The sequence below is a fragment of the Carex rostrata genome, chromosome 22 (assembly GCF_964058835.1).
Source record: "Carex rostrata chromosome 22, lpCarRost1.2, whole genome shotgun sequence".
Lineage (NCBI taxonomy): Eukaryota > Viridiplantae > Streptophyta > Magnoliopsida > Poales > Cyperaceae > Carex > Carex rostrata.
This window is the reverse complement of record NC_135939.1, coordinates 5,310,936-5,334,654: the sequence shown is the minus strand read 5'-3', so window position 1 is coordinate 5,334,654 and position 23,719 is coordinate 5,310,936. Positions and strand designations below refer to the sequence as shown.

At 31.9% G+C, this 23,719-nt stretch overlaps 1 protein-coding gene across 1 annotated transcript; it reads left to right on the top strand.

Moving 5' to 3' along the window:
• The first annotated feature begins 15,723 nt into the window (after nt 1–15,723).
• On the top strand, nt 15,724–23,386 carry LOC144574444 (65-kDa microtubule-associated protein 7-like). Its single transcript, XM_078324415.1, has 12 exons — nt 15,724–16,189; nt 17,041–17,244; nt 18,240–18,497; nt 18,872–19,090; nt 19,627–19,782; nt 20,102–20,261; nt 21,287–21,438; nt 22,023–22,110; nt 22,299–22,372; nt 22,472–22,546; nt 22,651–23,022; nt 23,129–23,386. The coding sequence occupies exons 1-11, from the start codon at nt 16,106–16,108 to the stop codon at nt 23,008–23,010; spliced, it is 1,830 nt and encodes a 609-aa protein (XP_078180541.1). The 5' UTR covers nt 15,724–16,105; the 3' UTR covers nt 23,011–23,022; nt 23,129–23,386.
• Nucleotides 23,387–23,719: the final 333 nt, after the last annotated feature.

The following is a 23,719-nucleotide window of genomic DNA, read 5'->3' as shown; positions in this document are numbered from 1 at the left end:
TAGAAGAAAAAAGGTATAAAATAAGCTGGTTATGGAAGAATAAATTTGACAATCATGTGTCATGTGTCACATGTGTATAATATAGAACAAAAATTAAAGGGCGTAATTAAAGGGATAGTTAAGGATGTAATTAAAGGGTAGTGTAAAACAGTAGCATAAATTTGGTTAAGTTTTATCAAATTATAGCTCAGCTGAAATATATTATCTAACACAAAAACTTGATGCAGAATTATTAATATATATTTTATCGGGTATTTATACGGGTATCGGGTCGGGTCCGGTTATGGGTCGGATAATTAAATGATACCCATATCTTACCCATTACAGTATCGGTTCCGGTTCGGATCCGGGTCGGATATTAAATTATTAATTTTGTACCCATACCCATAATTTAATCGGTTATATTTTTTAAACCATACCCTATCCAAATTAAACGGATCCGGGTCGGATCCGGTTCGGTTCCGGATCGGATCTGGGTAATCGGGTAAAAGTAGCACCTCTAATCATAATATTTTAGATATCGTCGATCAACTTGATCGCCTTTTTTGTAATTTTGTAATTATATTTTTATGGCACAATGACAGTTATTATAGTTAAGAACCCGAAATTAGTATTTATAGCATAAAAAAAAATAAACCAAATTACCTCCGTTTGATCAGAATTCGGAAAATACCTAGACCGCACAGGCGATCGCCGGCTTCAAATACTGGTGTCCGTACATGCATTCTGAGGCCTCAGATTGAGGTCCACAAATCACCTTTGTGGCTCCAACTTTTTTTTTCTCTTTTTAAGAAAATCAATTAATAAGAAACAAAAATATTGATTTATGTGGCACATTGGATTGGTTCGATTTCTACATAATCAAAACCAAAAAAAAAAGGAAAAGTTGGGGTTGCAGAACGTCTGTGCGCGTGGACCTAAGAATTTGGGGTGGCGGATGGCCTGTTCGGCCCGGGTATTTTCCGAATTTCCTCAAAACCAAGGTGATTTGTTTTTTGTATGTTATAAATAAAAATTTTGAGTTACGAACTAACAAATATATATACACTACCAACATTTTTTTTTTTTTTTACGTTTGGATTATAGTAAAATATAATAAATTTGACGTTAAAGTGGTTAAATGTTCGTCTTCATGTTTCAATTATTTTTCTACAAATGAGAGATTTAATATAGCAGCCTCATTTTAATTCATATATAAATAAAAATGAAAGAAATTAAGAGATATAACTGCGAGAAAGGCACGGTTGCCACCAGAAAGTAGTTAATTGAATTGCTTGGACAGAAGTATACCTATCTATGAATTGTATAAGCAGGAATGCTATTGTTGTACCAACTATAATTGGTTGCATTTCTATATATATATATATTGCATATTCCCCAAACAACCAATTAATGCTTACTTAGAACTTGGAGTATGACCCATTTCAACTCATATTGGATTAATTAATTGCTTGAAATGCAGGTGTCATCGCAGGAAGCCAGGTAGCCGAGACACCCCAGGAAGCCGAATTTTTTTTAGAAATCATAAATAAAAAATATATATATTTTATGAAACCAACGTGATTAAATTTTTTATTTTTTTTTGCAAAAAGTATAAGAATGAAATGTCATTTCGGTCTGGATTTTTTTTTTCAGATTTTCACAAATTTTCAAAACGATTCGGTCCCCCCCAAAAGAAAAAATGGGACCACCAACATGGCATCTCGGTTCTTATGATTTTTGTAAAAAATACAAAGCAATCGAGTTGGTTTGGTAAAATTTATTTTTCTATTTATGGTTTCTAAAAAAAAAAATTCTAGGAAGCATTTAAGAATTACGTAATTTTGAAGGTTTTGAGGGGTATACGTGAAACTCCCCCTAGTATTCCAATAGTGTTTCTAACATGTATCCTTTATTTTTTTTCTCTATTTTTCTCTACTGCTTTTATCATTGAACAGTTAAGAACCATAACAGAGTAGAACTAGGTGTTCTTAAGCTCGCCAAGCCTCTTTGCGAGCTTAACTAAAAAATCCATTGAATTGGTTTCAAGTGACACATCCAAACCGTTGAAATTGATCTACTTTACGAGTGATGAGTTTACATGTCAAATTTATAAATTTTCAAATTAATTTAATATAAAGTCAAGCGGTCAAAAAATAATGAAAAATGAACACATTAAAATTAATCTCGTGAAATAGATCGGTTTCAATGGTTTGGATATATCGTTTAAAGCCAATTTAATGAGTTTTTTAATTAAGTTCACAAACAAACTTGGTGAGCTTAAGAACACTGTTTAATCATAACATTTATCTATGATTTTTTTTATCCCCAGGGTGAATTTGTATCCTCTCCGGGACTGCAGAGGATCACTCTCACTTTCCGGTTTGAGATTAAATTTCAACCGGTTTGGAATTCAAGTCACAATAGGAGGCAGTACTTTTGTGCTTTGAGATTCGTGCCAAGTTAAAAAAGAATGGTCCAGATCTAGTAATTGTAAAAGATTCCCTTATCAGGTATTGGAGAGGATGTGATTTCGGTATAGGAAGGGGGCACTACGTTTCTCCTATAATTTCATTTTTTTTTTTCAATTTCAACCTTTAAGCATTTAATTTTTTACAAAAAGAGATACTATTAGCCTTTCTCAAAATAAAATTACATGATATTTATTTATTCAACGCTCCTAATCTTTTTTCCTTTTTTTTTTAAACCTCGCAGTAGCTGCCGAGTAAGCATTCTCCGTCTTAATTTTAAAAATAAAAATGAAAATCTGTAACACTGTTCTATCTGCACACTGCAAAGTATCAGAATTTCACTATTGTCAAAACTTAAATATTATAGTTCAAAATATACCTAGGAACAGTGAAATAATATTAGGTTTATAAAAAGACATTATAGCTGAACGTTATAGACTATCATATTTAGCTACAGTTTATTTTTTGAATCAATTAGCGACCAAATTAACTAAATGTTATAGATTATAACGTTCAGCTACAGTGCCTTGGTAACGTTGTTCTTATATTTCAAAATTTTCTGATTTTGTACTCATTTTTTAATATTTTTTTTCTTTTTCTATTAATAAAAAAATCAGAACCTGCTAGCATGAGTACATTGTTTCATGAGTCCGTGTCCAGTGAAGTACCTGAGGTACAATTTTAAAAAAATAGACGGATTAGATTAATTCCAGTCGGACCGAACCCAATCCAGTGTCTATTAAAACTGTAGGGGTTATGCTTTGAGATTCGTGCCAAGCAGAATTTATTGTATGCTTCGGAAGGACAAAATTAAATTTCTTCAAAAGTAAATTGAAATAAATATTAGTCAAAGGTTATGCTAGTAGGAAATTTTTTATTCATAGAAATTATGAAAAAGGTAGAGAGAGAAACAGAAAGAGGACATAATTTGTAATATTAGTAGAAAGATCGGTATAGATTTTACCGATCTAAACTATCAAACAGTTAGGATAGATAGAAATTCTACCTATCTAAACTCCATTTCAAATAAAACTGTAGCAATTTGTTGCGAACAGATGAACGAAATAAAAACAGATTAGGATTGGTATAATTTTTACCTATCCTAACTGTTTGATAGTTTCGATATGTAGAATTTCTACCTATCCTAACTTTTTTTATTGTTTTGATTGGTATAATTTGTACCGATGTTTCTATCAATATTATAAATTATGCACTCTTTTTGTTTCTCGCTCTACATTTTTATTAATTTTTATGAATAAAAAATTTCCATGCTAGTATGCTCACATTTGATTCTCACATATAATAAATCTGTACTTTTTTTTATTAAATAAGTAAATCTGTACTTTCTGAAGCCCAAGTGTCTTTGATGTGATCATAGCATCATAGCCAGTACTCTCAAATCTGAAGCGGTACTCTGTCTCTGGATCATATAGACTTGATTAAAAATATATATATATAGACTGCTTGATCCGTTTTGTGTAGGGAAATAGGCAAATATCATCTAAGAAAGGGACAAGCCTAACAGTACAAGTGGTTAAAACGAGCTTGACACGCACTTAACATTATAATATACCCTGCTAGAGTAGAACTAGGGTGTTCTTGAGTTCACCGAGTTTTTTGGTGAACTCAAGTCTAAACTCATTAAATTAGTTTCAAATAACGAATTCGAATAGTTGATACCTGCTTACCTTACGAGTGATGCATCTACACATAAAAATTTTAAACATTCAAATTAATTTAGTATAAAGTCAAGCGGTCAAAATTAGAAGGTTAATAAATTAATTTTAATGCATTCATTTTTTGAACGTTTTTTGACTCTACACAAAATTAATTTTTTTTTTTTACATGTATACACATCACTCGTAAGATAGACGGGTCTTAACGGTTCGAATTCGTCATTTGAAACCGATTTGACGGATTTTAGACTTGAGTTCAGCAAAAAACTTGATAAACTTAAGAACACCCTAGTTCTACTCTACGATGCTACATTATTAAGAGCGAGCTCATATATTGTTGGGTAAACCAATTAGGCAGCCTCTTCCTCAAAAGGTTTATGTTGTTTTTTTGTTGTAAATAGCAGAGATAGCAGTAGGAGAGAAGTCAGACTTTTAAGTTATTAGGGTCAAATATTATGAACGGAGATCAGTCATATAAAATTTTTATGCTCCGAATGAGAATCAATATTACCGTATCTATAGCATTTTATCTTGTACTATATAAAAATAATATATATGCTGTGAATGGGAGTCAATATTACTGTATCTATAGCATTTTACCTTATACTATATAAAAAATCGTATACAAGTACAAAAAATTTCAAAATAAATAGAGTCAATTGACCACATTCCTTCAATGTAACTCCGCCTCTGGATAGCAGTATGAAAAGAATCAGATTTTCAAACTATGAGAACTAAAAGTGAACATGATATTATACTTAGTATGAGAATCAATTGTATATTATCAATAGCATTTTATCTTAAATTATATAAAAAGTATTGTAATTACAAAAATTAAGTTTGTAAAAATAAACAAAGATCACTTCTCGTATTCTCTATTACAAACTTCGCCTCTAGATAGCAGAAATAAATAATCTATAAAATATCAAATATGGGTGCGACTTCATATTTTTTTTCAAAAAAAAGGAAGAAGAAATAAACTAAATTTTTCTTTTTCAAATGATTTGTATCAAAGTTTCATAAATAACTCATATTAATTTCTTAAGACATCAGTGTTCCAGATTTGGCCTGACTATTCCAAATGGGACCGACTGAATTATAATGAAAAACGAGGAAAGTAATAAATAAAAATTCACATATTAAAACCACTAAAGCTACTTTTCAGGTTTCATAACGAATAACATTTATTGAAGAAAAGAATAAACTTTAAATTAATGCAATTTATTTAAACATATCTTGCATATTGCAATATAACCATGTACAATCAACATAACTGCATGAAATTTCATTATTCAAAGGTCGAGCATTTCTCTAACTCGAAAATTTTTATTCAAATTTCATTTAGTACAGGATTTATTTTTGTTGCTTAAAAGTGAATTTTGTGTATTTAAAAACTAAAATGTGAATTATATATGGATTTTACAGGCAAAAAATAAAAAAAATATGTACTAAAAAAAGATAGACAACAGTTAAGTATCTCCAAATCAAATGAGAGTTCATCAAAGTTCTTTTCTTCTTTTAAGAAAAAACAAAAGTTGATTTTTAAGTTGGTTCTCAAGATATGCGTTTAAAATGTATTGGGTAGCTTGATCTTCAATTTATATTTTAAAAAAAAAAAAGTTGGTTCTCAAGATCGGATCTAAATCTACTGTTATTCTCGTATATAAACAGCAACTCTGCTATCCCTACTTTTTAAAATCCAGTCATCGAATTATTTCAAGATACGTGCACAAAAAAGTTCTGAAAAAAGTTGCTTTGAAATTCGTTCCAAAAAAAATTAAAAAGTTGAATTCAGAAAAACAAAGATAACCGAGTTACTATTCACAGAAAAGGAATAACAGCGGATTTGAATCCTCAAGATCAACATCAATCAACCATCTGGAATAATTTCTTGATGTATAGAATATTTCAGGATTTAAAGCAGGAGATGGATAAGCACTAAAATTCTAAGAAGACTAAAACAATAAATAAATGAAGTACATAAAGTTATTGAGAATAAGTTGAGTGGTCTATTAGAAGGGACCCTTGACCTGACGCCATGACCACCATGCCTTAACCACCAGGTCTTTTTTTTTATTGGAAAAATAAAAAAAATAAATTAAATACTAAATTATAAAAAAAATTAACTAAAAGAATATCATAATTTCCGAGTTCAGACTTCTTCTTTTAATTAAAAATAGAGAAATCAGAATAAAACATTTTCCTTTAATTTTTATACTCATCTTTTAATTCATAAAACACATGGACAATAATATAATGTGTAAATAACACTGTATATAATTTGTGGGCTGCATGAATTAAAAAATGCTAGGTCAAAATATTTGTCCTAAAAGGACCTTTTTTTTTTTTTTTTGCTTAACAAACTTTTTAAATTCTGTTTCCGGTTCTATAATTTTTTATTTTTCTTACTCCCGACAAAAAAGGGGTCTTAACTACCACATATTTATTTAAAGAAACAGGCACGACTTAATTAATATTGTCGACATAAATGAAGTTGGAAGCACTGACCGGAAATATATGCATCATAACTGTTACATAAATTCCGGATGAAACATTACCTAATCGCTACTTCCAAGTTTCAAGATGTGACACTACAATACTACATTTTTTTTTTTTTAACTTTCACAAAAACTACCAAATTGTGAAGAGAAATTAAAATCTCGACCTTTGAATAATCAACAATCTTATAACTTTTTTTTTTAGATAATTGTGCTGCTTCTCCTTTTGACTGCAATACTACATTCATTTATTTTATTTTATTATCTAAGACGGTTGAAAAAATAAGATAAAGATATTAACATTGTTGTTTTAACTCTACGTAATGCACAAATTACATGTTTTTTTTTATTTTGAAATTTTAAATCTATTGTCTGTGCGTTGCCTTAAATAAAATATTTTATTGTTAACATCTTTATCCAAAAAAAAATACAAAAATGCAATACGATAAATTCATATTAAAGCACATTGCCGATGAAATAAAAAGAAGGTCCCTACTGTTAATTACATTATAATAGCATTAAGTCAGTATAATAGATTTGATAAAATTATAAGGTGTAACGTAATAACGAAATAAAAGTTGTTACATGCTGTAATTTTTTGAATTTAAAAAATAATATCTCCTAGTTTTGCTCTCTCTTTTTTTGTACATTTTCAAGATATATCTGAGAAACCTATCATATTTTTTGTGAATTTATCTTCATATACTAAAGTAAATTTATTGTAGGAAAGTAGGCGACAACCTACCCTAAATTTTACAAATAAACATATAATAATTGAGAAGAGAATGCACACAAATTAAAAGGTTAATACAAGTCTATGGTAGCTTCTCTCTCAAACTAACATTCCAAAATTTTAAAGTCGGATTTTATTAATCAGTCCGAAACAAAAAAAAAATGGAAACACGTCAAACAAAATTTCGAGTCAAATTTGTTGAAACTTTATTTCATGCGGTCCACTAAAACTGAAAACAGACTCAAGAAATTAGTGCTGATTTTCGGGATTTGACCCTTACTAAATAAATCGAAATAAAAAAAAAATTTAGTAGTAAGGAGTTCTGAATCGGTTCTAACTGAACCAAATATTACGATTCAGTAATATTGTTAGTTTAATGGTTTTATGATTCAATTTATTTGAATAATTATCATCGAACCATTCGATTCAACGGTAATAAACTAATAACATATACCTGATTCAGCACAATTGAAACGGACGGTCCGGATTTACTCTCAGTCGGTGCCTATTCGGAATGGCTCAGCCGCAGAGAGGCAGTATTATTTGTGCTTTGAAATTTGTGCCAAGTTAAAAGAACAATTATACCCAGTCAGGTAACCTGAGGGAATGTGAAAATTCGTTCAAGACGGAGATAGAAATGAATTCGAGTGAGTCTATGGTACTATGCATAATACAGTTCAATATTTTACTTTTCAAAATTTTAACGGTCGATTCGAACCGTTCATCTTGTTCTCCATATTAATATGTGTTTGGAGACCAAATTTTACATTTTTTGAAAAAATTTTACTATTTTTTTAGATTTATTGAAAATCACTGTTTTTTTATGGTCCAGAATTTTCAAATCAAGTGATTTTTTAAATATCTAAAAAAATAGTAAATTTTTTTTTAAAAATGTAAAATTTGGTCACCAAACACATATTAATATGGAGAACAAGATGAACGGTTCAAATCAACCATTAGGATTTTGAAAATTCGAATATTGAGCCGTAGTATGCATAGTACCATAGACTCACTCAATGAATTCTATATAGTCGTGTTTGTACGAAGTTCTAGATCTGAGTCTGACTCGACCACCTCTTACCTTGAACCTAAAATTGTGATCATGTATGTTTTGTTACGTTTTCGATTAATTTTGATCCAGTTCTAATTATTAAAAACAAATTCAAATTGAGATCATGTATATTTTAATTATAATTAATGATTTTATTTGAATATGAAAACCTATACGTTGTATGGCATGAGATGTATGTGGTTACTTACAAATAAGAGTAGAACTAGGGTGCTTTTAAGCTCACCAAAATTTTGATGAGCTTAACTCTAAAACTCATCAAATCGATTTTAAATGACGAATCTGAACCGTTGAAACCTGCCTACCTTACGTGTGATGCATCTACATGTGAAATTTTTAAACATTCGAATTAATTTAGTATAAAGTCAAGAGGGTCAAAATTAGAAGGTTAATAAATTAATTTTAGTGCATTCATTTTTTGAACGTTTTTTGACCACTTGACTTTATACTAAATTAATTCGAATGTTTAAAAATTTCACATGTAGATGCATCACACGTAAGATAGGCGGGTTTCAACGGTTCGGATTCGTCATTTAAAATCGATTTGATGAGTTTTAGAGTTAAGCTCACCAAAACATTGATGAGCTTAAGAGCACCCTAGTTTTACTCTACAAATAAATATATATTGATAGTTTATATTAATTAATTAGTGAATGAGCACATAATTATGAGATGCATCTTTAACAGTCTTGAAAAATATACATAATTAATTTACCAGAAATGCACAAAATATATATAGACCTTTTTTTTAATCTCTGGTTCAAAAGAGTTTGAAGGCTCTAGAGGTGAATATTTGATAACATTTGATAACAAATTAAAAATGTTTGAGCCAAATTTTAATAATTTATAAATTTTCTGTCAAAAAACAAGCTATTAATTAAGATTACGAGAGCTACATAACCAATTAATAAACAGTGATGTGTTGTTGACTGTGTGTGTTTTTTTTTTTTGAGAAAAAATATGAGTCATGCTCCCATTTCATTGATAGGTTGACTTTGTGTGTTTAAAACAGAATAAAATCTTTCTGAGAAAGCCCAAGGAAAACAACAGTTTCTTCTTCCAAACTTGAATAAGGTGAAACTATTTCAATCATTCTTTAGCTGAACAGTTGTGACAAATTTTATAGATATAATTTAAGTAGAGGAGGTTCAAATGCCTCCATGTTTTTGTGCCTCCATTATGCCTCCATCTCCCTCCATCATTTTCAAAGTTCAAACAGTCGATCCGAACCGCTCAACCTAACCTGCATACTAAAATATGTTTGGAGACCAAATTTTATATTTTTAGGAATTTTTGTACTATTTTTTTAGATAGGTACAAAATCAGTACATCTGAACCATCTAAAAACAGTATTTTTGTACCTATCTAAAATTTTTTCTCAAAATATAAAATTTGGTCTCCAAACATATTTTAGTATAGAGTTTAGGTTGAGCGGTTCGGATCGACTGTTTGAACTTTGAAAATGATTGAGAGAGATGGAGGCACAAAAACACGGAGGCATTTGAACCCTCCTCATTTAAGTATGTAATCCAACTTTATTTTAGTTTTGTAAATCTGTTTATTTAATTCATGAAAAGGGAACCTTGAGGTTTATTATTCAGTTTGTTGTTCATTGAACAATTTAAAGTTGATGGTCATTAAAGTATATTATTATTATTATTATTATTATCAAATAATATACGAATTATAGGATATTTGAAAGTTGTACTACTATGAACTTCATTAATGACAACTTAATTTTTTCTTTCTTTTAGATTTTATGACTTAATTAGAAAAATACTCCTGTTATCTGTGCACTGTGGCATTTACGGATCCGTATCCTCCCAGATATCTGATTTAACCTGACTGAAATGGACGATCCAGATTTACTCTCAGCCAGTGACTCTTCGGGATGGCACAAGGGCAGTATTATTTGTGCTTTGAGATTCGTGCCAATTAAAAAAAATCTAGGCTGAGTTTTAATTCTGGTCCGTCCGTTTCAGTCAGGTACCTGGAAGGATACGGATCCAACATTTACACTATGCTTGATTCCCGATTTTTTTAAAAATACCCATTTAATAAATAAATTAAATTAAAATATCCAAGTTTCAACAAAATTTATAAAAATACTCCAACCGCGGATTTTATCCGCGCTCCGGAATTTTTATTCCGGGACGCGGATAAAATTCGCGCCCCGAAAAAAAAAAAAAAAAAAAAAATTTTTTTTGGTCCCGAGCGCGGATAATATCCGCGGGCCGAATTTTAAAATAATTTTTTTTTTTTTTTTTTTTTTTTCGAGTCTGGAGAAAAAAAAATTATTTTTTTGGTCCAACTTTGTAGCTCTGGTTAACATATCAAAACACCTTCAAAAATCATGAAAATTTACCGACATGCATTCTTGACTTCATAGAATAAGACTGTAAAGTTTCATACAAAATCTCAAAACAGATCGTGAGATATCGGCTCTCAAAAATTGCCCGAACTGCTGAAGGAGTGCTTCTGACCCCAACTTTGCACCTCTGATTAACATACCAAAACACCTTCAAAAATCATGAAAATTTACCGACATGCATTCTTGACTTCATAGAATAAGACTGTAAAGTTTCATACAAAATCTCAAAACAGATCGTGAGATATCGGCTCTCAAAAATTGCCCGAACTGCTGAAGGAGTGCTTCTGACCCCAACTTTGCACCCCTGATTAACATATCAAAGCACCTTCAAAAATCATGAAAATTTACCAACATGTATTCTTGATTTCATAGAACAAGATTGTGAAATTTCATACAAAATCTCAAAGTTTTTGAGAGCCGTTACATACAAAATATCAAAGCACCGTTACATCTTCGGGCAATTTTTGAGAGCCGATATCTCACGATCTGTTTTGAGATTTTGTATGAAACTTTACAGTCTTATTTTATGAAGTCAAGAATGCATGTCGGTAAATTTTCATGATTTTTGAAGGTGTTTTGGTATGTTAATCAGAGGTGCAAAGTTGGGGTCAGAAGCACTCCTTCAGCAGTTCGGACAATTTTTGAGAGCCGATATCTCACGATCTGTTTTGAGATTTTGTATGAAAATTTACAGTCTTATTCTATGAAGTCAAGAATGCATGTCGGTAAATTTTCATGATTTTTGAAGGTGTTTTGGTATGTTAATCAGAGGTGCAAAGTTGGGGTCAGAAGCACTCCTTCAGCAGTTCGGGCAATTTTTGAGAGCCGATATCTCACGATCTGTTTTGAGATTTTGTATGAAACTTTACAGTCTTATTCTATGAAGTCAAGAATGCATGTCGGTAAATTTTCATGATTTTTGAAGGTGTTTTGGTATGTTAATCAGAGGTGCAAAGTTGGACCAAAAAAATAATTTTTTTTTCTCCAGACACTAAAAAAAAAAAAAAAAAAAAAAAAAAAAAAAAAATTATTTTAAAATTCGGCCCGCGGATATTATCCGCGCTCGGGACCAAAAAAATATTTTTTTTTTTTTTTTTTTTTTTTCGGGGCGCGAATTTTATCCGCGCCCCGGAATAAAAATTCCGGAGCGCGGATAAAATCCGCGGTTGGGATATTTTTATAAATTTTGTTGAAACTTGGATATTTTAATTTAATTTATTTATTAAATGGGTATTTTTAAAAAAATCGGGCTTGATTCACACCACGTGAAAGGGAAGGAGATGAAGAACAAAGTTACTATATTTTACATTCTCTTGTTTGGTTTATTTTGTTTACCTTCGTTACACTCTAATATGGAGATTAACAAAATAAAAAAGTTTATGAGATTAAATTAAATATCCAACCAAACAAAAATTAGTCACGAGATTTTTTTTTTCTCGTTCCCACTATTCAAAAGAGATGTTAGAGCGAAAAACTTTATGTAAAAATTAATATTTGTAATTTCTAGTAGCATGACATTTATTTTTCGCTACAATAAATAATATTGTCTTACAATTTTTTTTTAGAAAGCAATAAAGTCCTTCCGTTTTACATAAACTAAAGCGATTATTGGTTTCAAAGTCAAAACTACTAAGCTAAATATGATTTTTGTATATTAGTAAGCGTATAAAAAATATAAACTATGTTTAAAAAGTAGTATGATAAAATGCCATATATATATACAGGGGCAGATTCAGGATTTATGTTAGAGTAAGGCACTAATCGAATTCAAATAGCTCATGAAGTTCAAACCAATTAACCTATCGGGTACATAATTACAACTTAATCTCTATAACTATGTTTATTATAAAATCGACTAACACAACATTGAAATATTTTTAGTAAGCTAATTAAAATTTCATTTGGCACAATTCAAAGTGGGACTGTTCTTAGCCAATTAGAAAATTAAAGTCAAAATTTAGATACAAATTTAGCTGAAATATAAGTGTTGAATAATAAAAGATACAATTTCTTAAAATTGTAATAATAGGTACACTGACATATCTTTGTTATTCTCTTATTATCTTTTATTTTATTTACGAAATAGAGTATCGCATATCCGAAAAAAAACAAACACAATCAATCAAAACTCATAATCGGTTCAAAAGTCGGACTAATTCAAATCAAGATTGACACTACATCAAATCAAAAATAAACACATTTAACAATTAATATGAATCCAAATAAAAAATTCAAGAGTACATGGATTCGCCAATGTATATATGTTGTGTATTAAAAAAAAAAATGAAGGTACACAAGGAAATAGAATGTTCTACATTACATGTTACATGTCACATTCGAATGTCCTACTTCGCTTGCAACTGAAAAAAAATTAAAGTTGATTTAGGTTGAAGCTTGAAAAGAAACGTTACCTTTTATTTCTGGTACAATCCCGTGGTCGGCAATTAAAATAAAAGATTGCTACGGAGCGTGCTCAGTATATGGCTCAGTATATTTCAATACCTCATGTATTTTATATTTTATTTTTATATCTTTATTTTTAAAGTTTAAATTGTTGATCCTAACCGCTCAACATAATATTCATACTAAAATATGCATGTGATGAAATTTTGTAATTTTTTAAAAAAAATTTACTATTTTTTAAGATAGGTACAAAATCACTGAATTTGGACCGTTCAAAAAATAGTAAATGTTTTACAAAATTTATAAAATTTGATCTCAAAACATATTTTAGTATATATATCATGTTGAGCAGTTTGAATTGACAGTTTAGACTTTGAAAATAAAATATACAACATGATGCATAATCGGAAATGAAAAACAGAAAGTATTGAAACCCTCATCTCTCTTGAGAAATATCAATTTCAACGCTCGTTTCTATATATTGTTATACTTGAAATCTTAAACAATTCCAATTTTAAGAATTTCATCAATTAATGAGGACAGCAATGACTCAAACTCTTCGGTTAGGGTATTTGGTAGGTTGTCTTGAATAATGTATATCATGCTTCATTTTCAATTATGGTATTTGGTAAGTTGTTACTTGTCTTGAGTCTCGTTTATCATGTACTGCGATTATGCTTGTTGTTGGTCATTGAAACGTGTACTGCAATGAACTACTAAATGAGATGGATATTTTCTACCGAAATTTGTATTAATACCATTTGAAAACAAACAAACAAAAAAAATTAAAACACCATTGAAATTGGGAATTTGAAAAATACCATAACTTTCAATTCAATTTGCGACTCCATTATTGGAGGACCTTCAAATCAATATGTGGCCCCTCAAAAACCTAAATATCAATACATGACAGTGCATTTTTGAGTTTCTGTGAGGTCTCAACGTCAATCTGTGGCCCCTCCAAAAATGGAGCCACATATTGACTTAGAGGCTGCGGTATTTTTTTTGAATTCTCCATAATTTATGGTTTTTTTTAATGGTGGTATTAATAAAAATTTCGACATTTTCTTCTGTATATTTTTCTATAAAAAATCAATACTTTCTTGAGTCAGTGTTCGTTACTGTGACTGAAAAAGTTTCAGAACCAATTCTTTGACAATTTGCAAGGCCAGACTACAATTTTGCTTGACAAAATGGCCATCTTTAGAAATCAAAGAAAAAATCTCAATTTTTTTATTTGCAGAAGTATTTATAGTGTAGTGTGTTTTTTTTTTTTTCATAATGGAAATGTTGTATAATTGTATTAATATCTTTATTGTTACTATCATTGTCATTAAACACACTACAGTAATGACTCATAGTAATTAACACTGCGGACAATTTTATTTCTCATTTTGCAAAAACTATTCCAAGGAATAATTTTCAATGATCTAGCAAACTTACAGTAATAGTAGTTTGAGTAAAACTAGGGTGTAATATGCTCATCAAGAGGGATTGTGAGCATAACATTTAAAAAGCTATCGGATTGATTTCGAACTACGAATTCAAACCTTAAAATCTATATACTTCGTGAGTGATATCACTCACGTACATGCAATTTTTTTAAAATTTTGAATTTATTTAACACATGATCAAGCGGTCAAAAGAATGAACACTTTATAAGTAATTTTTTTGATTGTTTTATGTATTAATTTTACCGTGTTCTCATTACAAAGTTATTCAATTTTAACTCGTAAAACAAGAAGACCTTGTTTTTTAATTTTGTTATAACATATTTCCAAAACAAACGTGACCTTAAGCTGGAACCACACTGGTGTGTATTATCTCATTTCGCAAACAGATAATACCATAACATATTAACATCCACACTCGGCTTCTCAACTCTGGATTGCAAGGATTCATCAATGCATTAGAAAAATGAAAAAGTCAATAGACGACTCAAAGTGCTCGCAAAAAATTGAAGGATTCATTGAGCTAAGCTATGGTGTGATGTAATCACTAAAAAAATTTGATAAGTACAACTTCAAAAGTATATCGAATCGGCTTTAAATGACGAATTCAAACTGTTAAAATCTATGTACTTCATGAGTGATGCATGTACGTACAAAATTTAGAAAGTTTCTAATTCATTTGATACAAGGTTAAGTGGTCAAATAAATGATAAAAAATGAATATATAAAACAACTTATAAAATAACTTTTATAAAAGATTCATTTATTTGACCGCTTGATCTTGTAACAATTGAATTCAAAACTTTCTAAATTTTACATGTATATGCATAACTAATGAAATACATGACTTTCAATAATTTGAATTTATCATTTGAAACCGATCCGATATACTTTTGGAGTTGTGTTCACCGAATTTTCTTAGTCAGCCCACCCAAACTTTGCCTAGCCCCTATACTGTAGTTACATAGTCTATAATCTATATCGCATAAATAAAGGAGCAGTTATTATTATTCCATCAATTTTTTTATTTAGTTGTTTTTCTAAATCCATCTATTCCGGTCCCCCAAATCGCAGATTTCTCTCTGCTCTTACTATACACTGACATCGTCTGCTCTTTCTCTGCCTCTCTTCTCTCTTGTACTCGGAAAACAGTACTTTTTTGGTACTAATAATACATTACAGCCTTCAATATCGCCAAATCTCTCTAAAATCTCGCAATTTTGCGCTTCAATCCAAAAAAAAGCGAAATGCTTTTCGTTTCCCCTTTCTCTCTCTTCGTCTTGTCCGCTGTATAACCTCCTGATTCTCTTTCTTTCTCTCTTTCACGGGCTATTTTACCGTGTTTTTGGTGGCTGGTACTAAAGGAATAAAACCTGATTCCTTGCTTCTGTTCCTCTTCCTCTCCAATACTCCTCATCTTTGATTGATTTCTCTATTGGGTTTTCTGGTTTGGAATGGTTAGTGTCGGTGTTGAGTTTGGAGGAATAAACTGTGTGGCAATGGAGGCTAGATGTGGTGCTTTGCTTAAAGAGCTTCAGGTCTTTCTCTTTCTCTTTCTCTATCTTAGTTGATTAAAATAAGTAGATTTCTTTACTAGTTCAACGGAGAAGAAGAGGTTTCTCTCGTATAACTTTCTCGAATTTTCTGAAAAGGGTTTCTGACTTAGCAGCGTAGCAGCTTTAAAAATTGAATAAAAAATTTCAACAAAAAATTAAGAAGGCTTCGATAAAGTAACTTTACTGTTCGATATTTTCAATGGTTCTCACTTTTCTTTCTATTCTCACCAATTTAAGGATACATTTAATTGGTGTATTAATTAGGTTATTTGTTTGGTAAAGGTACAAGGGAAGTTCTATTGGATGCTAATTTTTTTCAGATAGCAAGCTATGTGCCTTTATTGTTATTTAAACTTAGCTATTTAACAAATAAATACTATTCATTACTTCTGTAGTACTTGATTTTTTTTTTTTTTTTCAATTTTGAAGGAATAAATATATAGTGAGAAGAATTTCTGTATTTACACGTGAACTAATTAAATATTACTAAAATTGGAACTAATATTTAATTAGTTCACATTTTTTTGAGAAATTGTGAATATTAATTTCCATATTGGGTACTATACATTCAGTTATGTTACAGTATCATTTTGGTCTTTAGCCTGTACTAGTAATTAAACCTCTTTTATTTGCTATTTGTTTGGTTTATGCTTTCATTGAGTTTTTAGACCTTAATTTGGGTTATCTGCATTAATTTTTGTGCTTGCTTGGATTCTTTTTTTTTTTTTTTTGGAGGGGGTGTGGAATTGTTATATACCTACTAAGACATGTAGCGATCCTGCAACTGCCTCAATTTTTTAATCTAACACTTGCAATTTGTTTTATTTGAACAGCAAATATGGGCTGATATAGGGGAGAGTGATGCAGAGAGAGAGAGTAAACTAACAGAGATAGAGAGAGAATGTCTTGAGGTGTATCGGCGAAAGGTTGATGAGGCGAGCCGAACAAGAACACAATTGCATCAATCGTTAGTGGCCAAAGAGGCTGAGATAGCATCCATAATGGCCTCTCTGGGGGAACTCAGTCTTCACTCTATGGTAATTTTCTAAACCAGAATGGCAATTTTTTTGCAATGAATGCCACCCAGAAATACTGATTGTTTTTGGTCAATGATAGTCAACTTTACTCCATGAAAGTAAGTATCGATAGCGCATATCAAATTCTAGCAGCTGAATATAATAACTTTAGGGCATAATAAAAAAGAAGAAAATTAAATCATACACACGCCGCTGGAGGTATTATTGTTTCAATTCATGCAATCAAGTTCCCTCTTGCCAATCTGAATGTTACATTTTTGTTACTATTGATCGCAGCTAATATTAGTAAACTTGAGGCTTTCACTGATTATATCACTTCCTGACAAACTCAAATTCACTTTCTTATTAAATTTGAGTTCTTCTTTGGAAGATCTTGAAGGTAAACTTTGGTAAAAATTATGGAGTGGCCTGTGTAGATATGGTTCTCGTTCCTAATGTCTGATTATATTTTTGGTGAAATTTATGGATTTTAATTGTTTGCACATGTGTTTGAGGGGCAAAATTTGGTCAGGTTAAAATATCTATTGTAAATTTATGCTGGGATTTTTTTTTTTCCTGGCATCTGATCCTATTACTCCAGACAGTGTTGAAAGTAATTTTTTGTTGAAGAGATCGTTTGCATAGTCCTCTATAAGGTACCACATTTTAATTTTGGTAAAATAGAGGGATTCTTATATATATTTTAAAGCTTTAAGAGAATGTGAAATGTAATGACTCTGAGGTTGGGAAGAATAAATGTTCTGGCAGAGATGATAACCAGCAGTATCTGGTTGGTGCAATGACCAGGTCTTATTAGGTTATTCACAAATAAACAAGCAAAAGCAAGTAAATATAAAATATGCAAGGAAATCAGAAGATTATCATTTCATACTTGCCTACCACAACCATGTTGACCTTAAAAATCCCCTCTATCACAATTACAACATGTCCAATCTTCACAACAAATCTTGTAGAATGCATTAAAGTTCAGACTGCCCCTTCATTTTCATTTTTAGAAAGAGAAGAACATGGCAAAGCCGCTAAGGGATCAAATTGCTAATGTGACACCTCTTTTGGAGACACTAAGGCTGAGGCGGGAGGAGAGAGTCCGACAATTCTCTGAAATTCGCTCTCAGATTGAGACTATCAGATCTGAGCTTTTGGATTCCCAGCAAGTCACAGTAAGTGGAAGCACCGTAAATGATGAACAGGATTTCTCGGTACGGAGGCTTAATGAATACCAAGCAGAGCTCAAGGCGCTTCAAAAGGAGAAGGTAGTGAGATATACTTTCATTGTTCATATATTGTACCTTTTGTCTGGTATTTCTTACTGTATTTCCATTGGTTTGTGGGCTTTGAAGGTAATGTTTCTCTTACCCACCTACTATTGCACCAGCCTGTTAAAGTGATTTTAGAATTTTCGTTTGTTCATTGTGGTTTTCTGACTCCTTGGCTTCCTGTTAGTATCTTTATTTTTTGGATTGGAAAAATAGTTATCATATGTGTCATGGTATATACCAATATTTCACCACTACAGACTGGAATTTTGGCCTGTACACACGTGTACAGAAACATTATTTAACTAAATTATCATATGCTATTACTATATAGCATCAGCTTCTTACATACTTTTTGTTTGTATAATCAGTCAGATAGACTTCAAAAGGTGCTGGAGTATGTGAACCAAGTGCATTGCCTTTGTGGAGTTCTAAGTGTAGACTTCACGGAGACGGTGCATCAGGTGCACCCAAGTTTACACCGAAGTGGTGGTCCCAACCAATCAACAAACATTAGCAATAGCACTATTGAGGGCCTCTCTCATGTGGTTTTGAGGCTCAAAGAAGAAAGAAAACAAAGAATTCAAAAGGTTATCTTGATTTTATTACTGTTTTATTTTGGAAATTTTTGGGTTTTCCTTTACAAACCTGAACTTATCATACACCTTGTTGAAAATTGGAAGCCTCACTTGTGCGACCATAAAATATGAACAATATTTTTTATGTTGCTATTTCTCAAATTGTTGTTGGAGAGATGTTCAGATCACTTTCTGCCTTTCTTTATACAAGTTTTGCAGAAAGGAGGTTCTGGAGGGATTTATTTGTAGAAGTTCTCACTGTGTATAAGATGCACAACATTTTATTTCATTTTGCTCGGCATTCATGTCAGATGACAGGGGCACACTTGATTTTCCTAAAAGCACGACCGAGTATATGCCATTTTTAGTTATTTATGTTGTTATCAAGGAAACTGTTATGGGATACCAATTCAATCTGCACTCCTTGATGTTTTCTATGTCCTGAACTTTATCATTTAAAAGGCAATGAATCCTGCATGTACCTTTTTCTGTGGAGCTTTCTGGTTTGCAAATCTATAATTATTTTAAATTGCATCTTCTTTGCGCAGCTGAGAGAAATGGTAGAAGCGCTATTTAAACTATGGAAGCTTATGGATACCTCCCAAGAAGAGAGGGGCCGTTACGCAAAACTAACAAGCATTGCACAGTCGTCAGAGGATGCTATAACTTTCAGCGGGGCTCTTTCCCAGGAGACACTTGATCAGGTTTCCTTCTTTAATGGTTTCTTTTATGCAGGAGCAATTTGATTGTTGTCCTTGTAAATGGTACAGATCTCAACGTGTCATATGTGCCACTATAAAAGCAATTTATTATGAGCGTAATTCATTAAAATATTGAATGCTATACTTTCCCATTCTTGTTTTTGGGACCATGGGACAAGTATTGAAATGCTATACAGCAGCAAGAAACAATGGGGGACCTAGATGAGAAGATCTGAAAAGATCGGAGGAATGTCTGGTAAAATTACTCATTGGTAGGTCCAGTATTAATGTATACATGGATGTTCTGTTAATTTGGACTTAGGCTGAGGTGGAGGTGGAGAGGCTGACAAAACTAAAAGCAAGTCGAATGAAAGAGCTTGTGATGAAGCGAAGGGTAGAATTGGAAGATATTTGTAAGGCAGCGCATATAGAGCCTGACTCCAGCACAGCCCCTGAGAAAACCAATGCCTTGATAGATTCTGGTAATCTTAATTCTAGTTTTGACTTTTGAGCACCTTTTCTTTAGGGCAATTAACATGCCATTGTGAGAACTTAATATTTTGCATTTGCGGTTGTAGAACTGTATCAGCATGCCCCATTTTAGGGTTAGGATCCATTGACTATGTATTAACCTGGCAATCTCCACGACTGTAAAAAAAATAATTTATAATTTTGAAATTCACTGCAATGAAATCTATACATTATTCACATCATATACATGAAAAATAATGACTTTGAAGCAAGTTTCACCATTCATCAAATGACTTGAAACTTGCAACAATTCATATTTAATGCATTTTATAATATCAAATGACATTCAACTTGCATGAAAGTTGATACACACCCAATCTATAAGGCTAACAATATGTTGATAAATATTTTCGATATTTGAATTTTTTTGCCTTAATTTGATAAAGTGTTACCCGAATTGCCAGTGGATTCCAACCCATTTATTTCAGATTTATATGTTCTAATTTGATCTAAAGCAGCTAGTTGTTTCCAATGTTTGGCTGTTGTCTAAGGTATACGACAGATTTTGAATTTAAGGGCACTATTTTTGTATTTCTGTAGTTATGCAGTTATACCTACAAATTTAATTTTACTATTCAAGTCCTTGACTTTTTGGGTTGTATATTGGTATTAATTTAGTAATAAAAAGGGTACTTAGTGAATTCTTCTCAAAAGAATATTTTAAGTAGTAGCTGCAAAAGTTATCAGCAAATACCTGATGCATTTTGGAATATACTAGTGAAAATAATATGAAGTACTTTATGAAGATGCCGGGCCTGGGTATACCAGCAAAGAATGTCTTTAAAAATCTACCCGAGTTCTAATAGTACAGAACATAATGTGGTGATTTTGATATTTTGGTTGATAATTTAATGTAGGAAATCTCACAACTGCTTTTGAGGCTGGGAAAATTTATCTTCTCCTTTTCAGGGGATATCAGATATATCAAATTGTTCTGGTTTAGTTATTGATAATACTATTGGTTGACATGCAACAGGCCTTGTAGATCCATCAGAGCTGTTAGCAAATCTTGAGGCACATATAATGAAAGCAAAAGAGGAATCAATGAGCCGAAAAGATATAATGGACCGGATCAACAAATGGCTAGCGGCTTGTGACGAAGAAACCTGGCTTGATGAGTATAACAAGGTAAACAACTTTTTTTTTTTTTGGTCTTCTAAGGAAGGGAAGTGGATTTGCGTTGAACATGATAACCTATATATTTGGATCGGGGCGGGTCATCTCTTTAATGGATGAGCATTACATTATTGTTTTATTGATTTTACATATTAAGAAAGATATGGCAATTATCTGTAAGCCTTTTCTTAAGAAAAGAACTATAAATCAAGAACTGGATGTTGTTCTGTTGCTCTGACCTGAGAGGTGGGTTAAGAAATCAAAATTCAAACCTGGTCCATTGACCTAGAAACACTTGCTATGAAATACTGGAGAGTGGACTGGGGGAGCTGCCAAAATATCATCTATCCGGCCCCAAATAACCTGCCAAAATCTCACCTGGCTTGAAATATAATAAGTTGACTATGTAACTTAACTCTTTGACCTGACAAACTAAAACAGACTACTTAAATTGGGCTTTCAGATCCGATGACATGAACACATCAAAGTCGACCTGATCTGTAACCTAAAACAGAAACCTGATATAAAGTCTATGTAAGTCTGAATTCAATACTATGCTTCTATTGAAAGATTCAACGTATGTTCTTTACTTCTAGGACGACAACCGATATAGTGCAGGCAGAGGATCTCACCTCAATCTAAGACGGGCAGAGAAAGCACGCATACTCGTCACCAAAATTCCAGGTATAAAATTCACATTATATGCTGCCTCCCTTGCTAATTACGCAACAGCACTGGTCAACCTGGACATTCCTTTAAATTACCTTAAATATCAGCTGAAACTGCCAATTTCATACCAGTATGGTTTCAGTACTGGTATATGCTATCCAAGTCTCATCAATGTAATGACGAATCTGATGACATTTGAGCAGGCATGGTGGACAACCTTATAGGCAGGACATTTGCATGGGAGGATGAGAAGAACACGCCATTCATGTATGATGGGGTATGTGCACCTTTCTGTTATGCCAGTATGCCTTTCTGTTATCTTTATTCACACAATATGTGAAAAGTTAACTGAGACTTCATATAAACAATTTCCCAGGTGCGACTGGTGTGTCTTTTGGAGGAATACAAACTTGGCCGACAAGAAAAAGAGGAGGAAAAGCGCCGCTTCAGGGTACTAAATCCCTTTTCTAACCAGTAGCTCAGCACTTTAACTGTCCCTTCTCATTCAACAAAATTATGCCTTTGTAAAATAAAGCTAATTCTTTACCATTTCAGGATCAAAAGAAATTGCAAAGCATGCTGCAAACAGAGAAGGAGCTCATGTTTGGCTCCAAACCGAACCCCAAAAGGAGCAATAGCTTCAACAGGCGTGCTAGTGGGCCCCATCAGGGTAATGGTAACGGGTTCATGACCCCAAGCCCTCGGCGGCAATCCTTCTATGGTGGGGCCACACCTGAGTTGATGACACCTCGATCCCACTCTGGCCGGTACAACAGCTTCAACAAGGAGATGAGAAGGCTGTCAACAGCCCCTTTGAACTTTGTTGCCATATCCAAGGATGATTCAGTTTCGACTTTTACTTCGGTTAGTGGGTCGGAACCTGAATCCCCATTGCAACGTAATCTAATGCTATGATGATGCTTGATAGTATGTACCTCCGCATATCATTTTTTTTCATTTGAAAAAAAATATTTTCCTCAATAACAAATATATCTTTTGTGAAGACAAGTTTAAACCTTTTTCGTATTGACAGGATAACATTACTCTGCTCAAGTTTAGGGAGTATATGATGTTGATTGAAGATTGCTAGTGTGCATGTACATTATAACTAGTTTGCTGTATAATTTAAATTAGTGAGGTATGTTTATTAATATTTCAGATTATTGATTGAAGGTAGTTTTGACATGTAATAGAGGGATAGATGACTAACTAGCAGTAGTTAACCTATCATTTTTATCTCTTGTAAACTGATTGCGATTGGCAATCTTAACAATTTGTGCTTTTTGTTTGATTGTAGTCTCTGATGTTTTGTATGTAAAATTTTAGTGCTTCCATCAGCATCTGATGTATTTCCTTGTCTTGTTATGCTTCTGATCTATTATTTTGTTAGCATGTTAGACGTGCTATATGGTTCAATTCTGTTTATGTGGTTTAAATCCATTCACTTTCAAAAGTAAATTTGAACTTGTGATTCTCAGTATTCAGTTCCCTGCCTTAACAAGGGGTGTGATTCTCAGTACAATAGAAATATGGTATAGATTGCTTGTGGTAAGATGTATCAATACCTAATGGAGAAAAAAGAAGCAAAGGAAAGTAGAAAAACATGGGCAACAGGTCACTTCCT

Bases quoted from the DNA above. Each gene is read 5' to 3' on its own strand.
- LOC144574444 (XM_078324415.1), top strand. From the start codon at position 16,106: ATGGTTAGTGTCGGTGTTGAGTTTGGAGGAATAAACTGTGTGGCAATG. The intron at 16,190-17,040 runs GTCTTTCTCTTT...TTATTTGAACAG, and splicing joins CTTTGCTTAAAGAGCTTCAG to CAAATATGGGCTGATATAGG. The intron at 17,245-18,239 runs GTAATTTTCTAA...TTTCATTTTTAG, and splicing joins AACTCAGTCTTCACTCTATG to AAAGAGAAGAACATGGCAAA.